The following is a 26,887-nucleotide window of genomic DNA, read 5'->3' on the forward strand; positions in this document are numbered from 1 at the left end:
TCAGTAAGGCGTGCGCGTGGTGTATTGATCTTTTCAATTGTTTTTATTTTTTTTTAATTTTGCGAAGTTTATTTTGAAAATGGAGGCTTCTCATAAAAAAGTAACTCTTGAAGTAAGAAAATTGATTTTTAAACTATGTACTCGTAAGAAACGACGGAAAAAGGTATGCTGAGATATCGTCAACTATAGGTAGACCACGGTCTACAGTTCAATATGTTTTAAAAAATTATTTGAAAAATAAAAGCTTTGAAGTGACCCCAGGAAAAGGTCAACAAAAAAAATACTAGCTGCTCATATGGAATGAAAAATTGAGCGAATGATAGAGGCTGATCCCAAGTTTAGTGCTCCTAAAATAGTTGCTGACATTCAAGCAAATGATGGAATATCGCTTAACCCTCACACTGTTCGGAACTTTCTGCATTCAAAGGGATATAATGGTCACACGGTACAAAAACAACCTTATTTCAAAAGCAAACGTTTCAAAACGATTGAAATATGCGAATGCATGCGTTTCGAAACCAGATGATTCTTGAAAGAATGTGTTATTCCTTGACGAGAGGAAGTTTAATGTCTCAAAAGGGTTGATATTTTAAATGTAATCTCTAATTTGAAAACGTCGCTTGAAAAGTGAGAATTTCGAAAAAAGGGGATCATGTTTTATGAAATTTTGTATTTACATATGTTACCATCCAAAAATTAAGACATATTTTAAAATTTTTAGAACAACCTGAAATGACTTTGAAATTTTTGAAGTTTTCAATCAGCAAATATCCTGAACCTCTTATTATAATTTTTCAAAAGTATTGCGAGTTTAATAATACAGAATTTCTGTATGATTTTTTCCACTTGAATTATTAATTTTTATTTATTTGATTGGATATTTTGCATCACCATCACTTGACTCACCTCCTAACTGTAGTTCAGCTGTCGATTGTATTTGTTCCCATTCGTTTGACACAAAACATTGATACATTCCAGGATCTTCTTTAGTCACCTTTTTTATAATCAGTCTTGGTGGATCTGTTAGTATCTAAAAAACAGAAAACAGTATCCAAAGAAACAGAAGGAAATAAATATTCACAGTTAGAGAGCATACCACTTGAAAAGTATCATCATAAAGAATTTAACATATTCACCGCTCACCAAACCATCACATCGCATCGCATCGCATCACATCAGAAACCACTTCAACACCCTTTATATTCATACAAAATCACTTTCGTTTGACTTCGCTTGGCACTGATGCTTTAGCTATGTGGAAAATATATGTATGAATGTTGGTACAAAACGAAATGAATTATCTGGGTATTGGAAGCTAGCACCACATCGTGCAGCACCGCGCCGCGCTGCACCGCACCAAATGCAAATGTGGGTCAAAACCTTCTTCACCTCAAAACATAAATTTAACATCCTGTTTTGCATTTCTGCATTTCTCCAGCCATCCATCATTATTTAAAATCTTATTAAGTATCTCTTCCCCTTTCACACCCCCCCCCCATAAACATCTTTTCTACTGCATCACATCGCATCACGCAGCGCAGAGGATGTGGCAAAGCGATTGAAAATATATATGTATATGTATATTATCCCGTTCTATATTTGAGCTTGATGCATGAGATGCAAATCCAAGAGGATGCTGGCTGGTTTAAAATCACAGTTCAACCGCGCGCTCAGCTCAACTATGCAGATTTATATGCATATGCATCTAGCCACCTCCTCCTCTCCCTTCAACATATCTATCAACTCTCAACTCTCAGCTCATGGCGATGATGCTGCATCAGAAACCAGAAACCCACATTTGCCACGAAATTCACTTATCTATGATTCTACGATATACTTTGTATGTGTTTTTCTTTCTCCGAGTCCTTTTTTTTCTTTTAATTTTATTTCATTCCCCCTCAACAACCCCCCAACACACCCTCTCCGATCATTTGCAGGATATTTTTAAAAAGTGGGTGTGTAGTTGTGATGGACTGAGGATGCTGATGATGCGATGGTATCGATGTTGTGGATAGAGACTACAACCTACCTCAACTCGATTATCTCTGAGAATTGGTTTTCCATCATGTAACCAATTAACGTCGTGCACAGGATGTCCAGATACGATGCACTGAAACTGTGCGTCCTTGTCCACGTCGACTGTCTGTACCTGCGGCTGCAGATGAGCGGTTAATGGAGCTTAAAGAGAAAAGAACAAATAAATAATAAAAAAAAGTCTACAAATACGAGTAGACGTAAAGTACGAGTAGAAGGTTTTCTTTTTGACTGAGTTTTTCCAAGGTTTTTGTTTTTTTTTTTTACCCTCAATAGTCTCAGTTAGGTGTAGGGGTATTTTGATGAGAAGGGTGAGTTGCGGGTGGGGGTGAGGGTAAAGTCAAATTTCATTAGAATCCTGCATCAAACATTGATAATGACAGAAGCTTTATATACGACATGAAATATGGGGCAGAAGGATATTTGCAGGAGATGAGGTTATCATCGCATTCGATAGGATAGGATTGGATGAAAAGGACTTATAGTATGGTACAGGAGTTTATAGGATGTAAATGAGGGAAGAGCAGAAAAGCCTCTTTGTGTCTAACATGTCCGTCCGTATAGAGTCAGTTGAGTATACTGCTGTCCTGCAGTCTCTCAGAAAGATGCCGTATCCTTTATTTAATTAAATTTTATTGAATACCTGTGACAGTGAGCGACACTTGGATTGTTTCCTCGCCGGCAGTATTATTCACCCAACATAGATATTTGCCACTATCCTCGAGTCGAGCCTGAAAATAAATAAAGGAGAGAAATAAAGACCGAATGAATTAATATATGGATATGGAATGGAATATTGGATATACACATAGAAAGTCGAGTATGAAGCAATTAGAAAACACATCGGGGTTTTTTGTTTCATTAGTATAAAAGTCCTTATTCTTAGGGAAAGGGAAATGAGGATGTAAAAGGTGTTACAATAGAAGAAAAGTGGGATAAATGGTCAAAGATACAGAACTCTCTGACAATTCTAAAAGGATGAATGTGACTTTTTTGGACTTAAATTTTATTAGGTCGTTTATTATAGGAAAAAATATGGAACTTACCTTAGTTATTTTAAGCAAGCCTGCAGATATCATTGTTATTCGATCGCTTAGTTGTAAAGGCAGTAATTGTTCATTTTCTTCTTTGAACCATCTGAAAATTAAAAAGGGAAATTCATTCAAATTTATCTGATATTTCTAGTTAATTGCTGAATTTATTAAAACAAAGTCAGTAAAATGAAACAAATTAATTCTTTAAAAAAAACTTCAAGCTAATTAACCCATTTAAATGTTCAAGGTGAAAAGTCTACCTAAAAAAAAGGGTCAATGTAGAAGTTGAAAAATAGAGGCTTTGAATTGTTTTCTACCGTTAAAACGTTATTGGATAGGATTAATTTTAACATTTATTTCTCTTTAGGATGAGTTTTTATTTGCGGTATGAGTTGTCCTTGAGGTAAGGCAACAAAGCTTGAGCTATAGGTATATCAACGAGTGCCTCATGAACATCCGCATCAAGGCTAAATTCGGCTACATTAGCCTGATATGCGCGCAAGCCCCTACAAAAGAGAAAGATGACAACACCAAAGATATGTTCTACGAGCTCTTAGACTGAACATATAAGCAGTGTCTTAGATATGATATTAAAATTGTCCTGGGCAATTTGAATGCCAAGCTGGGAAAGGAAACCATTTTTGGTGGAATAATCGGGAAGAACAGCCTGCACGACAACACTTCCGACAACGGATTCAGGCTCATAGATTTTGCTGCGAGGCGAACGTCATGGTAGCCAGTACGCGTTTTTCACACCTCAACATCCACAAAGGAACTAGGGATTCTCCAGATCAATCTGCCGTCAACCAGATTGACCACATTGCGATCAACACACTTTCAGCATCATGGATGTCCGAACTTTCCCAGGAGCCTTTTCCGACCGGGGTACAAGTAACCTCTCTAGAAGTTCTCTGCCACCAACACAATGTATCAAGAACCATTGGCAACATTGCCAAGATGCAATCAGAGAAGCCGCCTCTGATGTGCTCGGTTTCAAGCAGCCACCACACCAACAAGGAACCCCTGGTTTGATGAACAATATCGGCAGGCAAATGCATGCGAAAAAGGTGAGAGAAATACCTACTTCTGAGAAAGAAAAAGAGAGGGCATGAGTAGCGTGCGATCAAAGATGTTGATAGGTTTAAAAGCAGGAATGAAGTTCGAAAGTCTTATGAACAGATGAAACGAAATTCACAGGTACCTAGAACAGAAGGCTGCAAAGACAAAAGTTTAAACATCATAGTGGAACCGCAGTCAATACTGAGCATATGGAAGGGCCACTGCTGCAGACTGTATAACGGCTACGACGAACCGAATTCCGTTGTCAGGCAGGATGATCCATTCAACATAGACGACGAAAGCCAACAATCCCGTCCTCCGGACTTAAACGAAGTAAAGATTGTCATACCTAAGCTGAAGTCTAACAAAGCCTCTGGAGCAGATGGTTTGACTGCCGAGCTCTCCAAAGCAGCTGAAGATAATTTGGTTAGGAGCATGCACCAACTTATCTTTAAGATATGGTCTTGAGAAAGCATGCCGGATGAATGGAACCTTAGTATTGTTTGCCCATTTCTGGAAAAGGAGACCCTCTAAACAGCACCAACTATAGAAGAATCAGTCTACTTAACATCGCCTATAAAATCTTCTCTGCCGTAATATGTGAACGTCTAAAGCACATCGCCAACTACCTGATAGGCTCTTATCAGTGTGGTTTTAGACCAGGAAAGTCCACAGTCGATCATATATTCACATTACGGCAGATGCTGGGGAAAACCCAAGAACACCAAATCGACACCCACCATCTTTTAATCGATTTCAAGGCGGCATATAATAGCATCTACAGGGATGAGCTGTATAGAGCCATGTCTAGTTTTGGCATCCCGTAAAAACTTTTCCGTTTGTGCAGGATGACCATGGAGAATTCACGCTGCTCCATAAAGGTTAAAGGTGATGCGCTATCATGCGATTTTCTTATCATCGTAATTGAAAGACTATACTGCAGAGCTCCCACACCAACACTAGAGACCCTATCATTCAAAAGTCTGTCCAATTACTAGCATATGCTGATAACATTTAAAAATCGAAAAAACTCAGCGTGATGTCAATGGGACTTTTGTAAGTATTGAGACAGAGGCGGCAGAAATGGATTTAACGATTAATGAGGGAAAAACAACGTACCAGTCACCATTGACAGACTTAACTTGGAGGTAGTTAATCCTAGAAAGAGAACCTACGTCGAATTGACGTATAAATCATGTGTATCACTTATGGTCTATGAAATATGGTTATCTTTTTAGGGTACGTCGAATTGACGTATACATCATGTGTATCACTTATGGTCTATGAAGTATGGTTATCTTTTCGTCTACCTAGATTCCGCTAATAACGCATAAAATAAAGTCTGAGATCGAAAATCCAACGACTAAGATGTCTTGCAACAATGCAAGGCAAGAAATAGCAAAGAATTATCTCGTTTTACTGTTGGACAAATCTAAAGAAAGACAGTGACAAGACCTTTTCTTCCGCTCAAAAATAAGAAGTCGAGATTGAAATTTCAAAATCAAATGGGGTGGCGCAACAGTCCGTTGTGAACCAGGGCCTAGTGACTTACAACTCTCAACCATTCCTGTGTGCGAGTACTGTTGTCAGGAATGGAAGGGACCTACAATTTGGGCCGAATCCGAACGGCTAGTTTTGAGAAAGCACTTTTTCATGACAAGAATTACTCTTGAAGGATTTGTCAATTCCTCGCAAGAGGCAGTACCCGCGAAAATTATTTTTTTTTAAATTAAGCTGGCACAGGCAGGGATTGAACCCAGACCCTTTGCATGACAGTCCCACGCACTAACCATCATGCTACGGGTACTAAGAGATTGAAATTTACCAAAGAGTATTTTAACGGGACATTTTACTCATGGAAATTTTTAGGGATCAAAGGGTTTCCAACGTATTCGCCATCAAATTAACCAAGGACTAAGTTGTTCTTTTGCAAGAGGATCCGTAAAACGTGATCTGAATATACTTTTCTGGACAAGGAGTAGAGCCTATTTATAAAATACATGGGATAATGGATACCTACGAGTATATAAACAAAGACATTTTGGAAAGCATTATACTCCCCTTCGTGGAGGATAATGTTCCTCCGAAATGGACTTTCCAGCCAGATAACAATCTAAAACACACAGACAAGGTTGTAAAGAAATGGTTTCGTGATCATAAAGTTGAGGTGATGTGGCCTGATCTCAACCCCATAGATATTGTTGAACGGAGAATTGGACGCGAAAGGTGCAAAGGAAAGGAAACTATAAGCGACCTCTTTGCCCAAGTGAAAGAAGTTTCGAATAGAATCATAGCAATATTATCACGAATCTTATTGAGAGTATGCTTAGAAGATGCTGAGTAGTGCCTAAAACAACGGTCAAAATGCTGTGAATTTATAATACTGTTACTGTTTAAAATCTGTATGAACACAACACAACACTGTTTTTTAATAATACGGTATCCTTCAAAACTTTCCAAGTTTTTAGGGTTGGGTTTGGGTAAGAACTCATCATATCGTAACTTATCACAGCTTGCACATCACAACAAATCTCAAGAAAGCCGACAACTGAAACAAGGAATATTGATCATATTGACATGTTCAATTATGCATGGTGCATGTTTAATGTTCTATGTTGCACCAAAAGTATTGTATCAAACAAGTTGCATCTAACTTGGTTTATCAAATGTGTTAGATATTAAATGTTCGATGGTCGATGTTGGATCTAGACATAGTCATGGGCTTGGTCTTGTTAATATTTTATAAAATTAAACGAATATACAAATTTGTTGTCAATACTAAAATCTGTCACTTACTTTTATTGCTTTCCCTGCAAGAGGTGCAATCTTATGAACATAGATAGGCCTTTCAGATTATATACGACAAAAAGTTTTACAACTTATAAGACTAATCCGTTAACTATACGATAGTTCTGTCATAAGCTGAATTCACTCTGCGCTGTTAATACTTTTTTAGTAAGATAATCAAATTGAAAGAGGCTTGGAGACAGCGTGCGTGCAATACCTTTTAGATTATACGCTTTTTCCAATTAATCATATTAGAGGCCTTCTTTCATTGTTAGAAACATAATTAATAAAACTGAATTCATTACAAACTTCAAATCTGTTCGTGGTCCAGAATCTTTCCACACAAACTACTATTGGACAAAACGCCCATTATCCCTTAAAAAACAACAAACAATAATTCTTTTGAACTTTAAAAAACTTCAAAGTTTCAAAAAGAAACAGATTTCGTTGATTTAAAGCCACAACTACCATAGAAAGATTTAATGTACTCTCACAAAACAAATGTTAACATTTCACGTTCCGAAAAAAAAACTTATTTATTTATTTTTTTGAATGCACTCCGTGTATACGTTTTTTGGAAAATTCCTTATGCAAATGAGCCAGAATTCAGAATTCAAAAACTTGCATCAACAATATTTTAAAAAATAATATGGAATGGTCATTCCATCACGTGGTTCATTTTTTCCTACTCCTTTTTTTTTTAATTTTTATTTTGTGTACTGACTTTTATCTTCATCTGTTTTTCTTTTTTTTTTAAATCAACAATAAAACTTTTATTTCAATCTGGAAAGAGTTGATATTTGTTGTTGTTGTTGTTGTAGTTTTATCTCCAACATTTTAATGCACATTTTTATCTCTTCACATTAAAGATGTACCTATATCTAGCAACAAAGTATAAACAAAACAGAGTGGACAACTACTGTACATAGACTTTACAGTGAAAATAAAGGGCTTGTTTGGATAACATCCTGTTTTACAGAAAAAAAACAACGACAACACAAAACTAGGTCAAAAGGACGCCAACAGAATACTCAGCTTCAGCAGCAAACTTTTCCAAATGCAAAGCAAAAAAAAAACTAAGAGAAAATAAAAATAAAAACAAAAGGACGCATAAAATTATTATGATGATAAGAATAGAAAAGAGTATAAACATCAGGATGGCATGTCCCAAGCTAAATGTAAGCCTGGCTAAGGGTTGCAGGTGAAGGAGGAGGAGGAGAAGGCCCCACAATGATGATGATGTGGTGCGGTGTGGTGTGGTAAGGTGGTACAGAAAGACAACCCTTTTGTATAAATATATTAATTACATGGAATGTCTCGTGGTCCACGTGAAATTTACCACGAAAAATTTCACTCCAGAGAGTTTGTTAGAGAAAAGAGTCCTTCCTTTTGGCCTTCCATGGATGGGATAGTTTAGTTGGTTTTTTGAATACATACTTATACATGAAGGAGTACATGATGTTGGTTCATATCTATTATATACCGCATACCTATACGTGATGAGGGTACATTTTATATTTACTTGGGCTTCGGTATACAAAACTTAGTTTTCGGCAGTAAATGTTGGTAGGAAGGTATAAAGTTGGAATTATTCATGAGAATGGCGAGGGAAACAAGAAATTAACATGAATATAAACACAACTATGTACATAAAAAACTACCCAACGGAACTAAACTATGAACATTTCCGTAACATTGTTAACAGGAAATTTAAATTTGTCGTTTTATTATTTTTTTTTTCTTAAATTTTTTGAGAACATTAATTTTGAGGAATTTTGGCAAATTGTTTCGTTTATTATAAAGTCGGTCACTCTCTGATGCAATGTGGGCTTAAAATGAGTTTATTGCATCGCTTTACGTTAAAAGTCAAACATTCGCATGATCTTGATGGCCACAACGAGAAATTACGCGTTAAAAAAATGTCTCTTTCAATGAAGCCATATTCGCTAAAGTTGTGTGGCATGTGGCACCGTCTTGTTGAAACCACATATTCTCCATAAATGGTATTCTTCAGTAGCAGGCAAAATGAATTCAGTCGGTGACAGTAGGTCTATCTTCGTTTTCAAAAAAGTAAGGTCTAATCAGTCTTTTCAAATTTCTTTACAATTTAGCAATTGCTTGCGTATTTAGACGATTATGTTAACTACAATCTCCTCTTAAGGCACGATATGTTTTTGTAGCTAAATCACCATTTTTGTAGTAGATTTTAACTTTTTTAATGCGTTCTGCTATAGTTAAGCGATCAATTTTCGTAAATATCAGACTTTTAACTAAAAAAAGGTCTAAAAACTTTATTTGACAAATGTCGAATTCTAGTCATATGCTTTTGAAACTGCAAAATAGATAACACCTTAAATCTCACGCTGTCCAATAGAATGATGCTGGTTATCAAACGTCATCGAAAAAACAAAAAAATTATTTGTTGTTTGAGTTAGTGTTTCTTCTTTTTGTAGCATATTTATGTAAATAATTTTAAAGCACTGTTCGATTATTTATAAAAAAACGACACTTTAAATGACAGCTCAGTTTGGCAGGTGTCCAATTCCAGCTCTACCAACTTGAGAACAAGATACATGACCCTTCTAAAGACGTGCGAGAAAATTGAAGTAAAAATAGAAGTTTTAGCAAATAAGTATCTTACGGCGATTTTTTTTGAAATTTGACATTACTGAAAAATAAATGTCTCAACTTTGTCATGAGTCGTGACACATATTTTTTTGAGAAAAATCATGTTGGTACTTTATCATTTTAGCTTGTTCAAAGTTGTTTGCATAAAATAAATAAAAAAATTGGGTGTCCAATTGGGTGTCCGTTGTGAACCAGGGCCTTGTGACTTACAACTCTCAACCATTCCTGTGTGCGAGTACTGTTGTCAGGAATGGAAAGGACCTACAATTTTAGGCCGAGTCCGAACGGATAATTGGAGAAAGCACTTTTTCATGACAAGAATTACTTTTGAAGGACTTGTCAATTCTTCGCAAGAGGCAGTACCCGTGTGGCACAGGCCGGGATTGAGCCCAAGACCCTTGCATGACAGTCCAACGCACTAACCATCATGTCACGGGTACTATTGAGTTGTTTGCATACATTTTTTAATAAATGAGAAGAAGCAAAATAGAATGTTTAAACTTTTGGTCCCGTACACATACATAAATAGAGAATAGAGGAGAAGATATAACGACGAACTGTACGGACTGTACAGCGACACTGACCTAGTTAGCAGAATAAAAGTCCAACGGCTTAGATGGCTGGGTCATGTAGAGCGAATGCACATCAACGCTTCAGCCCAGAAGGTCTTCAAATCCAATCCCGAGGAACGGCGCAGTAGAGGAAGACCGCGACTCAGGTGGCATACTCAGGTGGGCAAAGACCTCAACCAACTTGGCGTGCGAAACTGGAGACAGCTAGCTACTGACCAAGCTGGCTGGAAACTCATGTTGGTTGAGGTCCAGGTCCACCCTGGACTGTAGCGCCACCTTAAGTAAGAAAGTAAACTTGAAGATGAATTCCTTTAAAAGAGTCCAAATAGAATAGATTTAAATTTTATTTTTATAATTTTGACATATTCCTACTTATAAGAGTCAGAACAATAACAGATGGTAAAAGAAAATCTCTGATAATTCTAAATTATTGTTTGATAATTTAATGTCTGGGTCAGAAACCCAATCATTTTAGAAGTTCGGGTAAGATTTTTACAAAAATATAAAATTGATGCCAGAATATGGTTTATTGTCCAGAATGTCAAATTATATTTTAAGATTAGGTATATCGGAATTTGTCGTCTGAAAAATAGGAATGCACTTAGTAAAAAGAAAAAAAAAAAAGGCTGGGATGCTGACCCACACTCATGACTTCCCATCCCGTCTGTCGATTTGTCTTGCTTAAAAGTTTGTCTATATTATGTACTCGTATTAATTTTTACCAAATTTGGTAGTATTTTTTTTGTAGATTTAATTTTTTTATGGAAAAACGAATTGTTGGATATATTCTGTGAAACAAAATAAGTTTGAAGCCAATATTTTAAATTTTTGAAAAGCTATTATAGTCGAAAGTAAATTTTTACCAAGCTTAGTATTGTTTTTTTTTTTTTTGAGTTTTATTTTTTGTAAAAAAACTGTCATATCGATTTTTTTTCAAAATTGTATAGAATGTTGAAAACAATATTTCTTCTATACTTCTATACAAATATTATTAATGCGAATGTAAGTTTGTTTGTTACGCTTTTACGCAAAAACTACTTAACCGATCATCATGAAACTTTGCAAATACACTCTTGAAGGTATTAGAAGTAACATAGTAACATTGACTGTAAGGTGCCAAATACTCTATGTATTTATTATAAGTTGTAGTGTTTCTGGGAAATACGCAAAAATGACTGTATCAGCAGCAAACATTAATTCCTTAATAAGAAATCCTGCTAAATCAACACCACCTGGAAGGTAATCTACAAGGTTATCTATGAAGAGCGAAAACAAAATTTGACTCAATGTGTACCCCTGTCTTACTCCCGAGGTGGTTGTGAACCTATCAGAGAGCTCAGCTCCGTTCCACACTGCAGCATGTGTTCCTCTATACAGTTCTTCGAGAACGCGTCCGAACTTCAGAGACATGCCCAGACCATAAGATAAAATTATATTGAAGCCAATATTTAAAATTTTTGAAATCAATTTTTACCAACTTTTGTTTACTTTTTTTAGGTTTTTAATGTTTTGTACAAAAACTGTCAAATTTTTGGTCGAAAATCAATTTTAACCAACTTTTGTTAATTTTTTTTACGTTTTTAATTTGTTTGTGAAGGGTGATTTTTTTGAGTTTAGGATTTTCATGCATTAGTATTTGACAGATCACGCGGGATTTCAGACATGGTGTCAAAGAGAAAGATGCTCAGTATGCTTTGACATTTCATCATGAATAGACTTACTAACGAGCAACGCTTGCAAATCATTGAATTTTATTACCAAAATCAGTGTTCAGTTGGAAATGTGTTTCGCGCTTTACGTTCGATTTATGGTCTACATAATCGACCAAGTGAGCAAACAATTAATGCGATTGTGACCAAGTTTCGCACTCAGTTTACTTTATTGGACATTAAACCAACCACACGAATGCGTACAGTGCGTACAGAAGAGAATATTGCGTCTGTTTCTGAGAGTGTTGCTGAAGACCGTGAAATGTCGATTCGTCGCCGTTCGCAGCAATTGGGTTTGTGTTATTCGACCACATGGAAGATTTTACGCAAAGATCTTGGTGTAAAACCGTATAAAATACAGCTCGTGCAAGAACTGAAGCCGAACGATCTGGAACAACGTCGAATTTTCAGTGAATGGGCCCTAGAAAAGTTGGCAGAAAATCCGCTTTTTTATCGACAAATTTTGTTCAGCGATGAGGCTCATTTCTGGTTGAATGGCTACGTAAATAAGCAAAATTGCCACATTTGGAGTGAAGAGCAACCAGAAGCCGTTCAAGAACTGCCCATGCATCCCGAAAAATGCACTGTTTGGTGTGGTTTATACGCTGGTGGAATCATTAGACCGTATTTTTTCAAAGATGCTGTTGGACGCAACGTTACGGTGAACGGCGATCGCTATCGTTCAATGCTAACAAACTTTATGTTGCCAAAAATGGAAGAACTGAACTTGGTTGACATGTGGTTTCAACAAGATGGCGCTACATGCCACACAGCTCGCGATTCTATGGCCATTTTGAGGGAAAACTTCGGAGAACAATTCATCTCAAGGAATGGACCGGTAAGTTGGCCACCAAGATCATGCGATTTGACGCCTTTAGACTATTTTTTGTGGGGCTACGTCAAGTCTAAAGTCTAAACAAATAAGCCAGCAACTATTCCAGCTTTGGAAGACAACATTTCCGAAGAAATTCGGGCTATTCCGGCCGAAATGCTCGAAAAAGTTACCCAAAATTGGACTTTCCGAATGAACCACCTAAGACGCAGCCGCGGTCAACATTTTAATGAAATTATCTTCAAAAAGTAAATGTCATGGACCAATCTAAGGTTTCAAATAAAAGAATCGATGAGATTTTGCAAATTTTATGCGTTTTTTTTTTAAAAAAAGTTCTCAAGCTCTTAAAAAATCACCGTTTATTAAAACTGTCGATTTTTTTCAAAGTTTTACTGAATGTTGACAACAATATTTTTTGAAAGATAAAAGTAAATTAAAGCCAATATCTCAAAGTTTTGAAAAGATATTTGAGTCGTAAATCAATTTTTACCAAATTTTATTAATTTTTTTTTTAGGTTTTTATTTTTTGTAAAAAAAACTGTCAATTCGATATTTCTCAAAATTTTTCAGAATGTTGAAAACAATACTTCTTATAAGATAAAATAAATTTGAAGCCTAAATTTCAAGTTTTTGAAAAGATATTTGAATCGATATTCAATTTTTACCAACTTTGAGTAATGTTTTTTTTTATATTTTTATTTTTTATAAATAAAACTGTCAATTCGATTTTATATTTTATAAAAAAACCGTTAAATTGATTTTTTTTTAAAATATACTTCTTTGATATCACGTTACAATATATTATAAAAAATTTAATTCAAGTCTTTAGCGTTTTTGGGTCGTAAGATATTTAGGGTTAACAAAAATGTTCACTTTTTTTAAAACTGCTATGGTAAAAAAAACCACCCACGTAATTTTCTTGAGAGCCCTTTCTGCATCTGTTTGCATTATTATCTGTGAACGACGAAAAAACGTCACGAAAGCACGCACAGACATCTTTCTAAAAAAAATGTATTTCGAATAGGGACCCATTACAATAAATTCCTATGGGAAGTTAAAAAATACCCATTAAATAGAAAGGCCCGTCCCGTGATGATGTAGCTTATGCCTGCCATGCGTGGAATGGAACACATTTGGCTTTATTTGACTTCGTGTAAGTGTAATAAGACTAGCTGATGCAAATGCCTTTATTTCACTGCACCGGGTTTTATAAGTTATTCCGCTAGAACAAGTATTTATATCTAAAAAGTCCATAAATTATCCAACTATTATTTTATATTTTTAGTTTGTTATAAAAAAAATGTAATATTAACTAAGTAAGTAATTCAAAATAGTGAAATTCAACTAACCAATGCTGTTAAAATTTACTACGGCATTTCGAACTGAATTTTTAATCAATCAGAAGGAAAAAATAATGCGAATTTGAAAATAGTATAATTATTTTCGATTAGTCATGTAAAAAATGGCATTCATACAAATTATCTTTTTTTTTTTTAAAAAACAGGTTTTGAAAAATGTCTTCGATTTTTAAATTATATTAAAAAATTAATTAAAATGCACCTGCGAAATAAAAGACCAAATATTATTAATTATCTTTTTGTTCCATTTGAATTTGATCCGACTTAAACATGGCACCTCACTCCTCAATAACCCTTATAAAAAGAAAAATTTTATAGAGCCACGCGTAATGTTGCTGCATGGTTGATTAGTTATACCTCTTATTTGGTACTTGCCTTAGGTACTCGATACCTAGTTATATGTTAATACCTTGTTTTACAATACTCCTCACCATTGAGTGAATGTTTTGGAACTTCATAACGGAAAACAAAAACATAATAAGAGTGGTTCTAGGAAATTTGAAAATAGACTGTTATTGATTTTGGAATTTAAAAAAAATAACAGGTTTAGGAGTTTTTTTCTTGGAAAAAATCAGTTGTATTTTATTTGTTAAAAATAATGTTGCAACAATTCTAAGGATTCATTGCTTAAGGACCAATTTAGAATCTGAATAGAAAATTATAAAAACAGTCAATATGTGCTTGTTTGTTGTTGTAAAACAGCAAAATTAAATACAAAAATCAATTCAATACTCTTTTTTTTCTTTTCTACATAATTTCTATTCAACAAAAACTCAAGTTTCACATGAAAAAAAAAATAAACACAAACAGACTCATATAGAGACACATACACACATCTACTTACCTATATGTTGGCACCGGATGTCCTTGGGCTATACACGGTAACGTTGTCTGGCCATTAAGTACAACATGCCTCATTGAATGTTTCTCCACATTTATCCTTGGCTGTACCATTCCTTTGGGCTCCGTTACAATGATACGTCCTGGATATGTTGATATTTGAATTTCGCCTGCATTTTGCAATTTTATACGTAGATACACATGATTACGCACCACATCCATGAGAGCCAAGTTAGGTTAGGTTAGATAGGTTGAATGGTAGGTAGGTAGGTATACGATATACCAGAGTGCACAGTTAGATATTTATGAAAAGAACAAAGAGATAAAGACAAAAGAGAAATAAAAGCATGGAGGATTATTGAAAACATATTAAACGGTTGCAGGTGAATGAGTATCTAGGATTAAATAAAAGGATTTTCCTAAAGATATATCTATAGCATCACATATCTCTTCTTAATATTTGTATAGGTATATGTTATATCTGTATGTGGATGTGGGAGATACCACCACCCTATAACCTCTTTAACTCCTATTTGAATTTATTACCTAAGATATAGAGGGTGAAACAACGTTGAAAATATTAATGATCCTTGAAAGGGAACATGAATTAATAGCCTAACCTGCCTTCCAGCATGCCTGCCTGCCTGCCTGCCTGCCTTTAGGGAATATACCTACACGAGGATGTTTGTTCATTGATGGCGCCATCGTTTGCCACCATTAGCACCGTTCCATGTTAAAGTTTTCTAAGTTCCTTCATATGTGTAGGGTATAAGTTGGTATAACATGGATTTCCATTTCCACACACATATCTATATAAACAGAGATGGAGGGGGTAATAAGGGAACAGACAACTCTCCAAATTAAATACCGAGATTTAATGCACAAATATTAATGCCTTACACTCGATTACTTCACGGTTCGTCGCAAAGAACGTGGATTTACCAATACATTCCTAAATGTATAGGTAGGTTAGGAAGCTACACAACAACTACATCTAATATTTAAGGATGTCTGGCAGAACATAAATGCTATACACAAAACCCCCTTAAGTATAGGGCTTGTTTCCAGCCTCATATTTAATTAGAGAAATTCAAGTTCTATAGAACCGCGCGTTAAATGATAATAAATCATTTGATGGGGGGTATAGCGGTATATAATGGGGGTTAAAACTTCCAAGTCCGGAAATAGGTAAATCATCGAAAGGAGAAGGACATGGTCAAACAATTTGAACAAGAATTGGTTAGTGGTCATGGGCATACACTATAAACAATGTGAAGCTCAATACGCATTAAGGACAAGTTTTATATAGAGGGTTTTTGAGTGTGTGTGTTTTTTTTTTGGATTATTGCGGTAAATCACTGTTCAGCTTGTCTCCTGCAGTAATTAAAAGTTGTTTTCTAAAGAGGGGTGAGGTGAAAGCCTTGGATTTTTTCTTGAGTAAGAGTTGCTAACCCATGGAAAAGGAGCGATAGAGATTTTTGTGTTGTTTTTTTTCAAAGTGTTGTTTCGTGGAGAGACAAAAAAAGGGGCCATTACACCAAAACGAAAACCTGAACTACGAATTTTTGACTGAAGACCTTTTTACCTAACGCCAAAAGTATTATGTACCTAAAGTTGTTGTTTGAATTTCTAACTATTTAAAGGTTAACAAGTTGTTTCATTGTTAAGTTAAAAAGTGTAAACACACTGAAATTAATTATATTCTTTATGTATTTTGAGGAATCTACATTTTAAAGACGTCCGTTAAACTGCGATTTTGGTTTAAAATAAAAATAGTTGGTATTTTTGATGTTTTGAACCTGTATTTGTATATATTTGTGCATAATATTGGATACAATTTTAGAAGAAGAATAGATTTTTTTTAATTTTCGAATTTTGAGTATGTTTTTGAATAAAAATTCCAGGACTTTCATTTTTGAAACAATTTTAATACTCGTACACTTTAAAATCGGAAAATATATAGAAAGTGAGAGTTTCAGACTTTTATATAATTTCGATCACGTTTGCTGAAGTTTTTTACATAAAGTTTAAACAATTTGTACAATTTTTGGAACTATCTTAGAACTTTCAAAAAAATGTTTGCATTGTTCCCGGTTCCCTGAAACAATACCAGAATTTGCTTTTTTGGAATAAACTGTCCGAATTTATGATTCGGCTCGAATTATGAATAAGAAACTATTATCATAGATTATAAGCAAGAAATGTTGAAAATTGTTCAAGATATGAATGAAAAATCTTTTAAAGGGGTTTTTTAATTGGCACGGGTAGCCATTTTGTTTTGGTGACATCTGTCAAATATTTTCTTTATTATTCAGTTGTTTATCATCATAGCAAGTAACACGATTAAACAGCGCGTTCAAATGATTAAACTTTATTATCAAACTGAGTGTTCGTTAACGCAAACGTTGCACGCATTGCACCCATTTTACGGTAGACGTGATGGCCCTTTACAGTAGACTCTTCAACGTTTGTCGGCCAAATTTGAGACGTAAACAATCAGTCAACACCCTTTAGTTCAATTAACGCAAGATCAATCGAGACAGCGAACCGTGAAAGTGTACAGCAGAACCCGAGGCAGTCTATTCCTCGCCGTGCACAAGAGCTTGGCCTTTTGCAGACTTCAACTTGGTGAATTTTGAATTTTAGTGACAGAGCACATTTTTACCGTTTATGGGATGAAATCAACCCACGCGAGGTTCACCAGTTGATAATGTAATTGGTCCGTACTTTTTTGAAATGGACGTTAGTGGACAGTCACCGTCAACAGCGAGCGCTAAATAACGATGATAAGTAATTTATTATAGCCCAAATTGAACTAAATGGACCTAGATGACTTGTAGTTTCAGCAGGACGCACAGTGCGTTGACCAATGGACAAAAATAAAAAAAAAAAGAGGATGGGATGCGACCCGTCAGTCGATTTGTCTTGCTTAAAAGGTTGTCTAAATGTACTCGTATCAATTTTTACCAAATTTGCGTACTATTTTTTGTAGATTTTATTTTTTATGAAAAATCGGACTGTTGGATTTTTATATAAAAATTACTGAATATCGAAAACGATATTTTATGTGAAATAAAAAAGTTTGAAGCCAATATTTTTAATTTTTGAAAAGCTATTTGAATCGAAAGTAAATTTTTACCATGTTTTCGTATTGTTTTTTTAGGTTTTTATTTTTTGTAAAAAAACTGTCAATTCGATTTTTTTCAAAATTGTATCAATTATTTTTTAAGAGATAAAATTAGTATTTCAAATTTTTGAAAAGATATTTGAGTCGAAAATCAATTTTTACCAAATTTTATTAATTTTTTTTGTTAGGTTTTTATTTTTTGTAAAAAAAATGTCAATTCGATTTTTCTCAACATTTTTCAGAAAGTTGAAAGAAATATTTCTTATAAGATAAAATAAGTTTGAAGCCTAAATTTTAAGTTTTTGAAACTTTGAGTAATGTTTTTTTTTTTTTAAGTTTTTATTTTTAATAAAAAAAACTGTCAATTCGATTTTTCTGAAACTTTTATCAGATGTCAAAAACATTATGCTTCGTTGCACAAAATTGTTTTATAGATGAAATCATATTTAAGTCGTGAAATTTTGGAGGTGACAAATTTTTTGTTCAGTTTATTTGATTTATAAAAAAACCGTTAAATGATTTTTTTCAAAAAATATACTTGTTTGGTATCACGTTACAATATATTATATAAAATTTAATTTAAGTCTCTAGCGTTTTTTGTTCGTAAGATATTTAGGGTTAACCAAAATTTTTATCTTTTTTTTAAACTGCTGTGGTAAAAAAACACCCACGCAATTTTCTTGAGAGCCCTCCTGCATCTTTTTGGCTTATTATCTGTATAACAAAATTTATTTGAAATCGATATCTCTTCTGGTTCTTGAGCTATGGACGACGAAAAAACGTCGCGAACGAACGTACGTACACACGCACGCACAGACATATTTCTAAAAATCTTCTATTTCGACTCTAGGAACCTTGAAACGTCGGTAAATGTCAAAATTTTCAATTTGGCAAATCGGACCCAATTACAATAACTTTCTATGGGAAGTTAATATATACACACATATGTAAATGTTTGGTTTGCTTTTATTTTTCTTGTCTTTTGTTTTTGTTTTAAAGTTTTTAAAAATATATTTTTGAACAATGTATGTTGTAACAAAATCTTCAAAAGTGGGCGTGCTAGTCTGTGGACATGACTTTTTTTGTGCTTCTAAACTTAGCTACAAAATTAAATCCCTAATTTTCAATCAAATTGTTTAAATCAATCTTGAGATATAATCGATATTCAGAAGTGGGCTTGGCAGGGGGCGTAAATATGACGTGAATTTTGGAGAAACTTATTAATTAATGCATTTAAACCAATTTTGCTACTAAAAATCAACTTAACTACGGAAAATAGAATTTTGTCCACTTTCCCCATACGATCGAAGACCTGTTGGACGGCAGCACTACGTGCCACATAGAAAACGCCACGATTGACATTTTGCATGAACGATTTGAGGGTAACGTTATCTCTTGCAGGGGTGATGATGTGAATTCGCCACCAAGGCCATGCGATTTGGCCCCGTTAGACTTTTTCCTGTGGGGTTTTTAAAGTCGCAGGTTTATGCAAATAAACATCAATCGACCGATGCCCTAAAGGTGAACATAAGACAGGCCATTGCTCATATTCATCCGGATTTATCTGGAAGAATCATTGAAAATTGAACCACTCGGATCCGTGCCACCGTAAGAAGTTGAGGCGGGCATTTGAATAATGTCATATTTCACACTTAATGGCATACATGCCCCTTTCAAATATCCCATTTCAATATCTAGCAGCCCTTATTAAAAAAAAAAAACCCTTTCTATTTTCACCAAATCCACGACGATATTCTTCATAAAAACATGGACACGAATATCTTGAGAAAGCAAAAACGTCAAACAATTTTAACTAAACAATGTATGATTTCTATTTGGACAAGTTTGGGTCTTTTCTCATGAAATAAAATAGTTTCCAGGAGTTAGGATTTTAAAAGTCATACATTTAAAAGGTTATATTACATAAATATGTATTATCCGCTATTTTGGCAGCCGTTCCTTCTGAATCTGCAAAGTTACACGTTTCAACAACACTCACAACTTGCTAAAATCAATACATTTATTATTATTTTTAAAAAACTAGCGTGGACGAAATTGTATGCGTCGTTAAAGAACAACGGAGAATATTGCTGCTGTGACCCGTAGTGTTGACGCAAACCTAAGTTTTCAAGTTCAATTACCGCAAACCGGTCGATTACCAATAAAGTTGTATCTTCTCTGATTGGGTCCTTGAAATGCATCAAAATGATTGTAAGCGGAATTGTTGGGTTAGTGCTCTCTGATTGGGTCCTTGAAATGCATCAAAATGATTGTAAGCGGAATTGTTGGGTTAGTGCTCAGAAAATCCAAGAATGATTGTTTAAAAACCTTTCCATTATTAACTGATCACAATACTTGGTTCGATTTTTGAACTGGAGATGGTGGTATTGTTGCACTTAACTTATTCAAAACTAAAGGTGATGTAACTGTTATGGTGAATGGTCTGCGATCGATGATTTTCCATAAAAAGAATTGAAAAATTGTCACATAATTAGCTTAACAGTATAAATTTTGCAAGAAAAGTTTCTTGATCTTGTTATTTCTCACAAAAGTTATCATAATTAGGTAAAGAGATCTTATGATGTAACACCCTTAGGTAAATGTGTTTCTTTAAAGCCACGTGAAATATAATGGCAATGCTCCAAAATTGATTCAAGACCTTGAAAACGCAATTCGTAACGTGTGTGAATTGGTCATGGGATATTTTATGAAGAGGATATGGTGCTGAAGCCGTAGTTGCGGTTAATAAAATACACATCCATTGATTAAAAAAAAGACTTTTTAAATACAAATGAAACCTCTTATTCAAAAACATCAATACTAGTGGATTGCTAAAGCTATTGCAAAAGTTCGATTTATTCCACCATTGCTGTTTCATCATTAAAGCTTCTCATGTACTTACAAATAAAATTAAGTCCTCTCTTATCTGCTCGATTACTTGAAGTATCTACAATCAAGAATTGAAAAGTTCAAAGAACAAACTTTCCAACTTTTTGCTTACAACAATCCCCATAATGACATTACTTAAATGTTTTTCATCAGTAGAAGCTTAACAACAAAGATCCCGCCGCAATCTTGAAACCCGAATCTATCCTTCTTCCCAAAAAAAAACCTAAATAAATACACATAGCTTAATAAACCAATGTTTTATTCATTCGTCTATTCATCATATGGCTCAAAGTAAGATAGTTAATCATTAATCTAAATCCATTCTGACAGCGTCATTATTGCCAGACAAAAGATTTTCATTTACCTGGATAGATGTCCCTGTATGTATGTATGTAAATATACGAGTATATCACCTACCAAAACATTATATACACACATATTTCGAAAAGGGAATATTTAATTCAAAATACATAAACTCAACTTAAAACAAGTTAAGTGTGTTTGTGAGGACATAAAGCAAGTTCTGCCATCATCCACAAAACAACAACAAAAAACCAACCCTAATGTGGATCATCCTTTGTTGCATCAACTCAAATAGTTTTCCAAAGTGAAAGCCAACTTCCATTAGTTGAAATAAGAGCACAAGAAGTCGTGTCGAAGGAGAGGGGAGTAGATGTTTGGTATGATGACAGACGAGCATCCAAGGCATCACAGCATCACATCATCATCATCCAGGATCAGCAATCAGGATACACACAAATAAATACTTATAAGAACTTGTCAAATAAAATGCAGAAGCTCGAGCTATAAGTACTCTTAAGATCCTTTTTTTCCATCACTACATCCTTATACGACCATAAGAGTGTATTGAATTAAGTCGATATTTACCCGACCTATACCCAAACCCTATCCACCTACAACCAACCTTCTATATTGAGATACTATGTTTGTATTCTTTAAAATAAAAAAAAAATAACTTAAGAATTCAAAGGATGCAGCTATACCAACACAATTTCTATACTGACATCCCTTTTAAGCATCGCACGTACCACAATAAATTCCTTTTACTTTGCAACTAAATAATACAAATCGTGCGCACCACATAATTCACATCAGAATCGCATTCCTCTTCTATAGAGCAAAAAGGATAAGGTTGGTGTGGGGGGTGTAGGTTAAAAAGGGTGTTTCTGATGTCGGTTACCGCAATCGCCCATTGAGTACCCATTCATGCATTTAATTATATCGCACCAGATATCCTGTTAAAAAAGAAGAAATAGATAAATTATGAGTTTTCCTATACCCTATGTCACTTTTAATGGAAGAAGTGGCAACTAGTACTACGAATCATATACGACGACGTCGATGAAGAGGAGAACCCAGCTGAAGCCAAACGAAACGAAACCAAACCAAACTAACACCCCAATCTGATGTCTCCCTAAGGACTTCTTGTGCATAAAGTTCAAAACGAAATAGTGAAAGACGACTCTAGGACGACACCAAAACCGACACCAACACCAACACCATCACCATCATCAACTTCTATACCAACACCAACAACGACGACGAATAAGAAGAAGTCAAGTGTATAGCTATGATGCAAGGATGTTCCGCTTCAGATGATTCGAGGGACAAAAACCGCACATAAGTGGCGTGGCATGGCGATGGCGTGTCGTGTCGATGAAGATGACGACGACAACGACAACGATGACGACAACGACTACAACTATGCTGCTGATGACTCCAAGGCCCCCAGAATCATGATGATGATAGTGTTGCCCTCCAGTTGGAAACGGTTGGGGGATGTTTCTTTCCATCTTTGATATGGTATACCTAAAACTACCTTAACCTATAGTAACATCTTGTGTATCCTCTAAGGTAATGCATGACCTGGTTTCACAGTGGTTTCGATTACACTTCCTTTGGACCCATTCTCCCGCTGATGTTCCTGATGGTTCAGTGGTTATGTTTTGTGGTAGATGTACGTTACCTATACCCACTTACCTAACCTATATTCTCGTAAAAAGGGTTTTTTGTGCTCAAAAATTTTTGTAGAACATGTTAGCCCCAACAGCATGGCACCAGCGAAAGCAGCAGAAGCACAGCGTAGTGTAAAGAAAAAGTAGGAAAAATGGTTTACTTTCAAACATCATTTCGCCGGGAATGACTTACATATGTGTAAATATGATGTTCTCATTTTCATCATCACCTCTCAGACAACAGATCTTATAATTTATATAAGACCACTTAGGACAGGGTGTTACTGAAATGAAGGCCATCATCATATTGAAACCACTTGTTAAATTGTAACCTCGAAAAACCCTGAGCAATTGATGGAATGTGGAAGTGAACGTTTTTGAACCCATCAACAATTTTAAATGATAGGCGTAGAGTACTTGCCCCGAGTTATTATAAGCTTACAAAACTGCTAGTAAAATTTTGCGTGGTCCCACAGTGAAAAATGATCTTTAAAAAAATATTTAGTTTAAAAATTTGTATTTATAATCGTAGGCATTCAAGAGCACAGAAGCATCCACAGGTTTTTCTCAAAACCCACCTCTGTCTATCAACGCCTACTCTCACCTCTCTCGTAGTGAACATCGAATGCCTAGTACCTCAACTGAGGATTAGGTTTCAACCGCAGTGGAAAGTTGTTGGGGGTAGTAAACAAAAGAGGGCACCTCTCCTTTCATCCAGACGGCAGGGGATGAATCCGGCAGCTATTGAATCAACAGTGGCGTCTACAGTTCCAATTAGGTTGAACTATTTAGATAACACCTTACAGGGCTACTACGATATTTCGAAGCCCAAGTGGTTCTGCCGGCTCTCACCCTTGGAAACAAATCAAAGACCTGGTCCTTAAGGTTGACGGTCGTGCGTCGGGGTAACGTCCTGACCACATAAAGACAACCCAGTTGCAAAGCACCAACAAGCCTCGGATACGGACGCATTGCTGTTCACAACTAACGAATTACGGACAACGAACTTCGGATATGCGTGAAATGTTAGGTCCCTTAACAGAACACATGTAGCCGAAGAATTAGCGGAGACCTTAGACTGCTGTAAAGCAGACATCACCTTCATTCAGCAAATACGAGGAAATGGGCCAGGCAAAAAGAAAACCAACTGCGTTTATTTGAATGCGGCTTTGTCATTGGAGCCAGACTTAGGCAACAAGAGCGCCGCAAGATCACCCGAATCAGTGCTAAATTCGGAAACATTAGATATTAAGCGTTTTCCGCCCCTTAACATTCACAAAAGAGTTCATCAGATCAATCTACAGTAAACCAGATTGACCATATTACTATCGATGCCTGACACGCTTTCAGCATCATCGAGGTTCAAACTTTTCGACTCGGACCACAATCTCGTTGAAGTCAACGTAGTACTTCGGGTTTCCAGACCCAGGGCAAAACAGGGAGATGCTGGAAGAAGGTAAAACGTTATAATGGCAAGAGATCGCCAAATCCTTCGCTGACTGAGCTACAACTAACCTCTCTCGACGTTCTCTACAATCACAGACGCAGCCTTTGTGCTGGGTTTCAATCAGGCACCAACAAGGAACACCTGGTTTGAAGAAGAATTTCGGCAGGCAATTGCAGTCAAACAACAGACACGCAAAGCGGCGGCGCAGCATAAAAGGACAAGTGCTGCTCATAAGCTCTATGAGCGAAAGAGGTGAGAGAAACACCGACTTCTCAGAAGGAAAAAGAGAGGGCATGAGAAGCGTGCGGTCGAAGATGTTGAGAGGTTTAAAAGCAGGAATGAAGTTCGAAAGTCTTATGAATAGATGCAACGAAATTTACAGGTACATACACCTAGAACCGAAGCCTGCAAAGACGAAAGTGGAAACATCATAGTGGAACCGCAGTCAATGCTGAGGATACGGAAGGACCACTTCTGCAGACTGTATAACGGCGACGACGAACTGAATTCCGCTGTCAGGTAGGATGATCCATTCAACATAGACGACGAAAGTCAACAATCCCGTCCTCCCGACTTAGACGAAGTAAAGATTGCCATATCTAAGCTGAAGTCCAATTAAGCCGCTGGAGCAGATGGCTTGAATGCCAAGCTCTTTAAAGCAGCTGGAGATAAGTTGGTTAGGAGCATGCATCAACTTATCTGTAAGATATGGTCGGAAGAAAGCATGTCCGATGAATGAACCTCAGTATTTGTTTGCCCGATCCTGAAAAAAGGAGACCCACTAAACTGCACCAACTATAGAGGAATCAGTCTACTTAACATCGCCCATAAAATCTTCTCTGCCGTAATATGTGAGCGTCTAAAGTCCATCGTCAACAACCTGATAGGTTATTATCAGTGTGGTTTTAGACCAGGAAAGGCCACAGTCGATCAAATATTCACATTACAGTAGATCCTGGAAAAAGCCCAAGAACATCAAATCGACACCCAACATCTTTTCATCGATTTCAAGGCCGCATATGACAGCATATACAGGGACGAGCTGTATAGAGCCATGTCTAGTTTTGGCATCCCTGAAAAACTAGTCTGTTTGTGCAGGATGACCATGGAGAATTCACGCTGCTCCATAAAGGTTGGAAACAACTTAACAGAACCTTTCGATGTCAAAAAAGGTTTTAGACAAAGTGATGCGTTGTCATGCGATTTTTTTAACATCGTACTTGAAAGAATAGTACAGAGCTCCCACGGCAACACTAGAGGCACTATCTTTCAAAAGTCTGTATAATTACTAGCATATGCTGATGACATTGACATTATCGGAAAAACTCAGCGTGATCAACGGTCCCGTAAGCAAAGAAAGGGAGTGGAGGAAGAAATGAACGATTAGCTGTACGGGCTGTAAAGCGACGTAGACTAAGCCAGAAGGGTAAAAGTCCAACGTCTAATTTGGTTGGGTCACATAGAGCGCATGGAAACCAATGCTTCTGGAAAGTTTTTGAACACAGGACTGTTGCGCCACCTTAGAAAATGTATAATTTGCAAACAGACATCAATTTGATGTAAAAGACGCTTTATAATAAATTCTTACATTTTACCAATTTACTTATTCTCAAAACATTGTTTTTCTACTTTTACATTTCGATGATTTTTAATATTTTTTGATTTACTTTTAAATTTTGTACGGACTTTAAAGGAAAACTTTTATTTTTTAATAAATAAGAAATTGTCAGAGCTATGATCATATATTAAGGACCTTTTCAAAACTGAATTAGTGATTTAATGAGTAATAAATAATAACGTATAGTGTTATGGTAAATAAAGAAAATCTTATTCATAAGAATAACTGAAAATATTAAAGGTTTCAAGATTGGTTTTCAGGTTTCTGTTTTCTCCGTTCAATTTCAAAATCGTGGATGATGAATAATATATTTTGATAAGTAACCAATTAGTTATGTAGTGTAAAATTCCATAAAATCCTATGACAAAAATACAATCAACCTAATTGTATTTATAACCTTATAGATTTTCAATTTATGCCTAATTGAATATTTCAAAACTACCTGGAAGGCTTAGCTATTTAATATTGTACACTTGAAATTTCCAAGAAAGTGATAAATACATATATATATAAAATTTGAGCTATACTCAAACACAGAATACAAAAAAGGACCTTACATAACGAATATACTATATTTCCTGAAACTTAAGGCTATTTCTCTTACCTAACCTATACAAATTTCTCATGAGGGTTTTCAATAAAATTAAGTATTAAAAAGCAACAAGAGAGGACAAAATTAATTTCTATTATATTAAACGTAAGAATTTAAGGGAACTGAAATATATATCTAAATGTAAATACAAAGTATGATGTATGTACATGTATGTGTACATATATAGTCGTACCTGTCAGTCTATTTACAGTTCGGCATGTGTAGCTTTTGTATGCATCATTTGGTCCTGCATTGTTTATATACAATTCACCATTTGACAAAACAGTGTATTTTCCTCCGATGTCTGTATTTGGATAGAGATGCATTCCAGTATCCTGTACCCATGCGGTAACCATGACAAATTCTGACATGTAACTCGGAACCT

General features: G+C 35.5%; 1 protein-coding gene across 5 annotated transcripts in view; it reads right to left on the reverse strand.

The window, feature by feature from the left end:
* The window catches only part of LOC129946247 (cell adhesion molecule Dscam2), a 209,739-nt gene that overhangs the window by 71,599 nt on the left and 111,253 nt on the right, over window positions 1-26,887 (reverse strand). For all 5 annotated transcript variants that reach the window (XM_056056371.1, XM_056056373.1, XM_056056372.1 and 2 more), the window contains exons 7-12: window positions 26,696-26,885; window positions 14,858-15,023; window positions 3,081-3,171; window positions 2,678-2,765; window positions 2,030-2,178; window positions 907-1,030 (exon numbers count right to left, since the gene is read on the reverse strand). In XM_056056371.1, the coding sequence (XP_055912346.1) occupies window positions 907-1,030; window positions 2,030-2,178; window positions 2,678-2,765; window positions 3,081-3,171; window positions 14,858-15,023; window positions 26,696-26,885 (808 nt within the window). The remainder of the gene's footprint in view (window positions 1-906; window positions 1,031-2,029; window positions 2,179-2,677; window positions 2,766-3,080; window positions 3,172-14,857; window positions 15,024-26,695; window positions 26,886-26,887) is intronic.

This window comes from Eupeodes corollae, chromosome 2 (assembly GCF_945859685.1).
Source record: "Eupeodes corollae chromosome 2, idEupCoro1.1, whole genome shotgun sequence".
Classification (NCBI taxonomy): domain Eukaryota; kingdom Metazoa; phylum Arthropoda; class Insecta; order Diptera; family Syrphidae; genus Eupeodes; species Eupeodes corollae.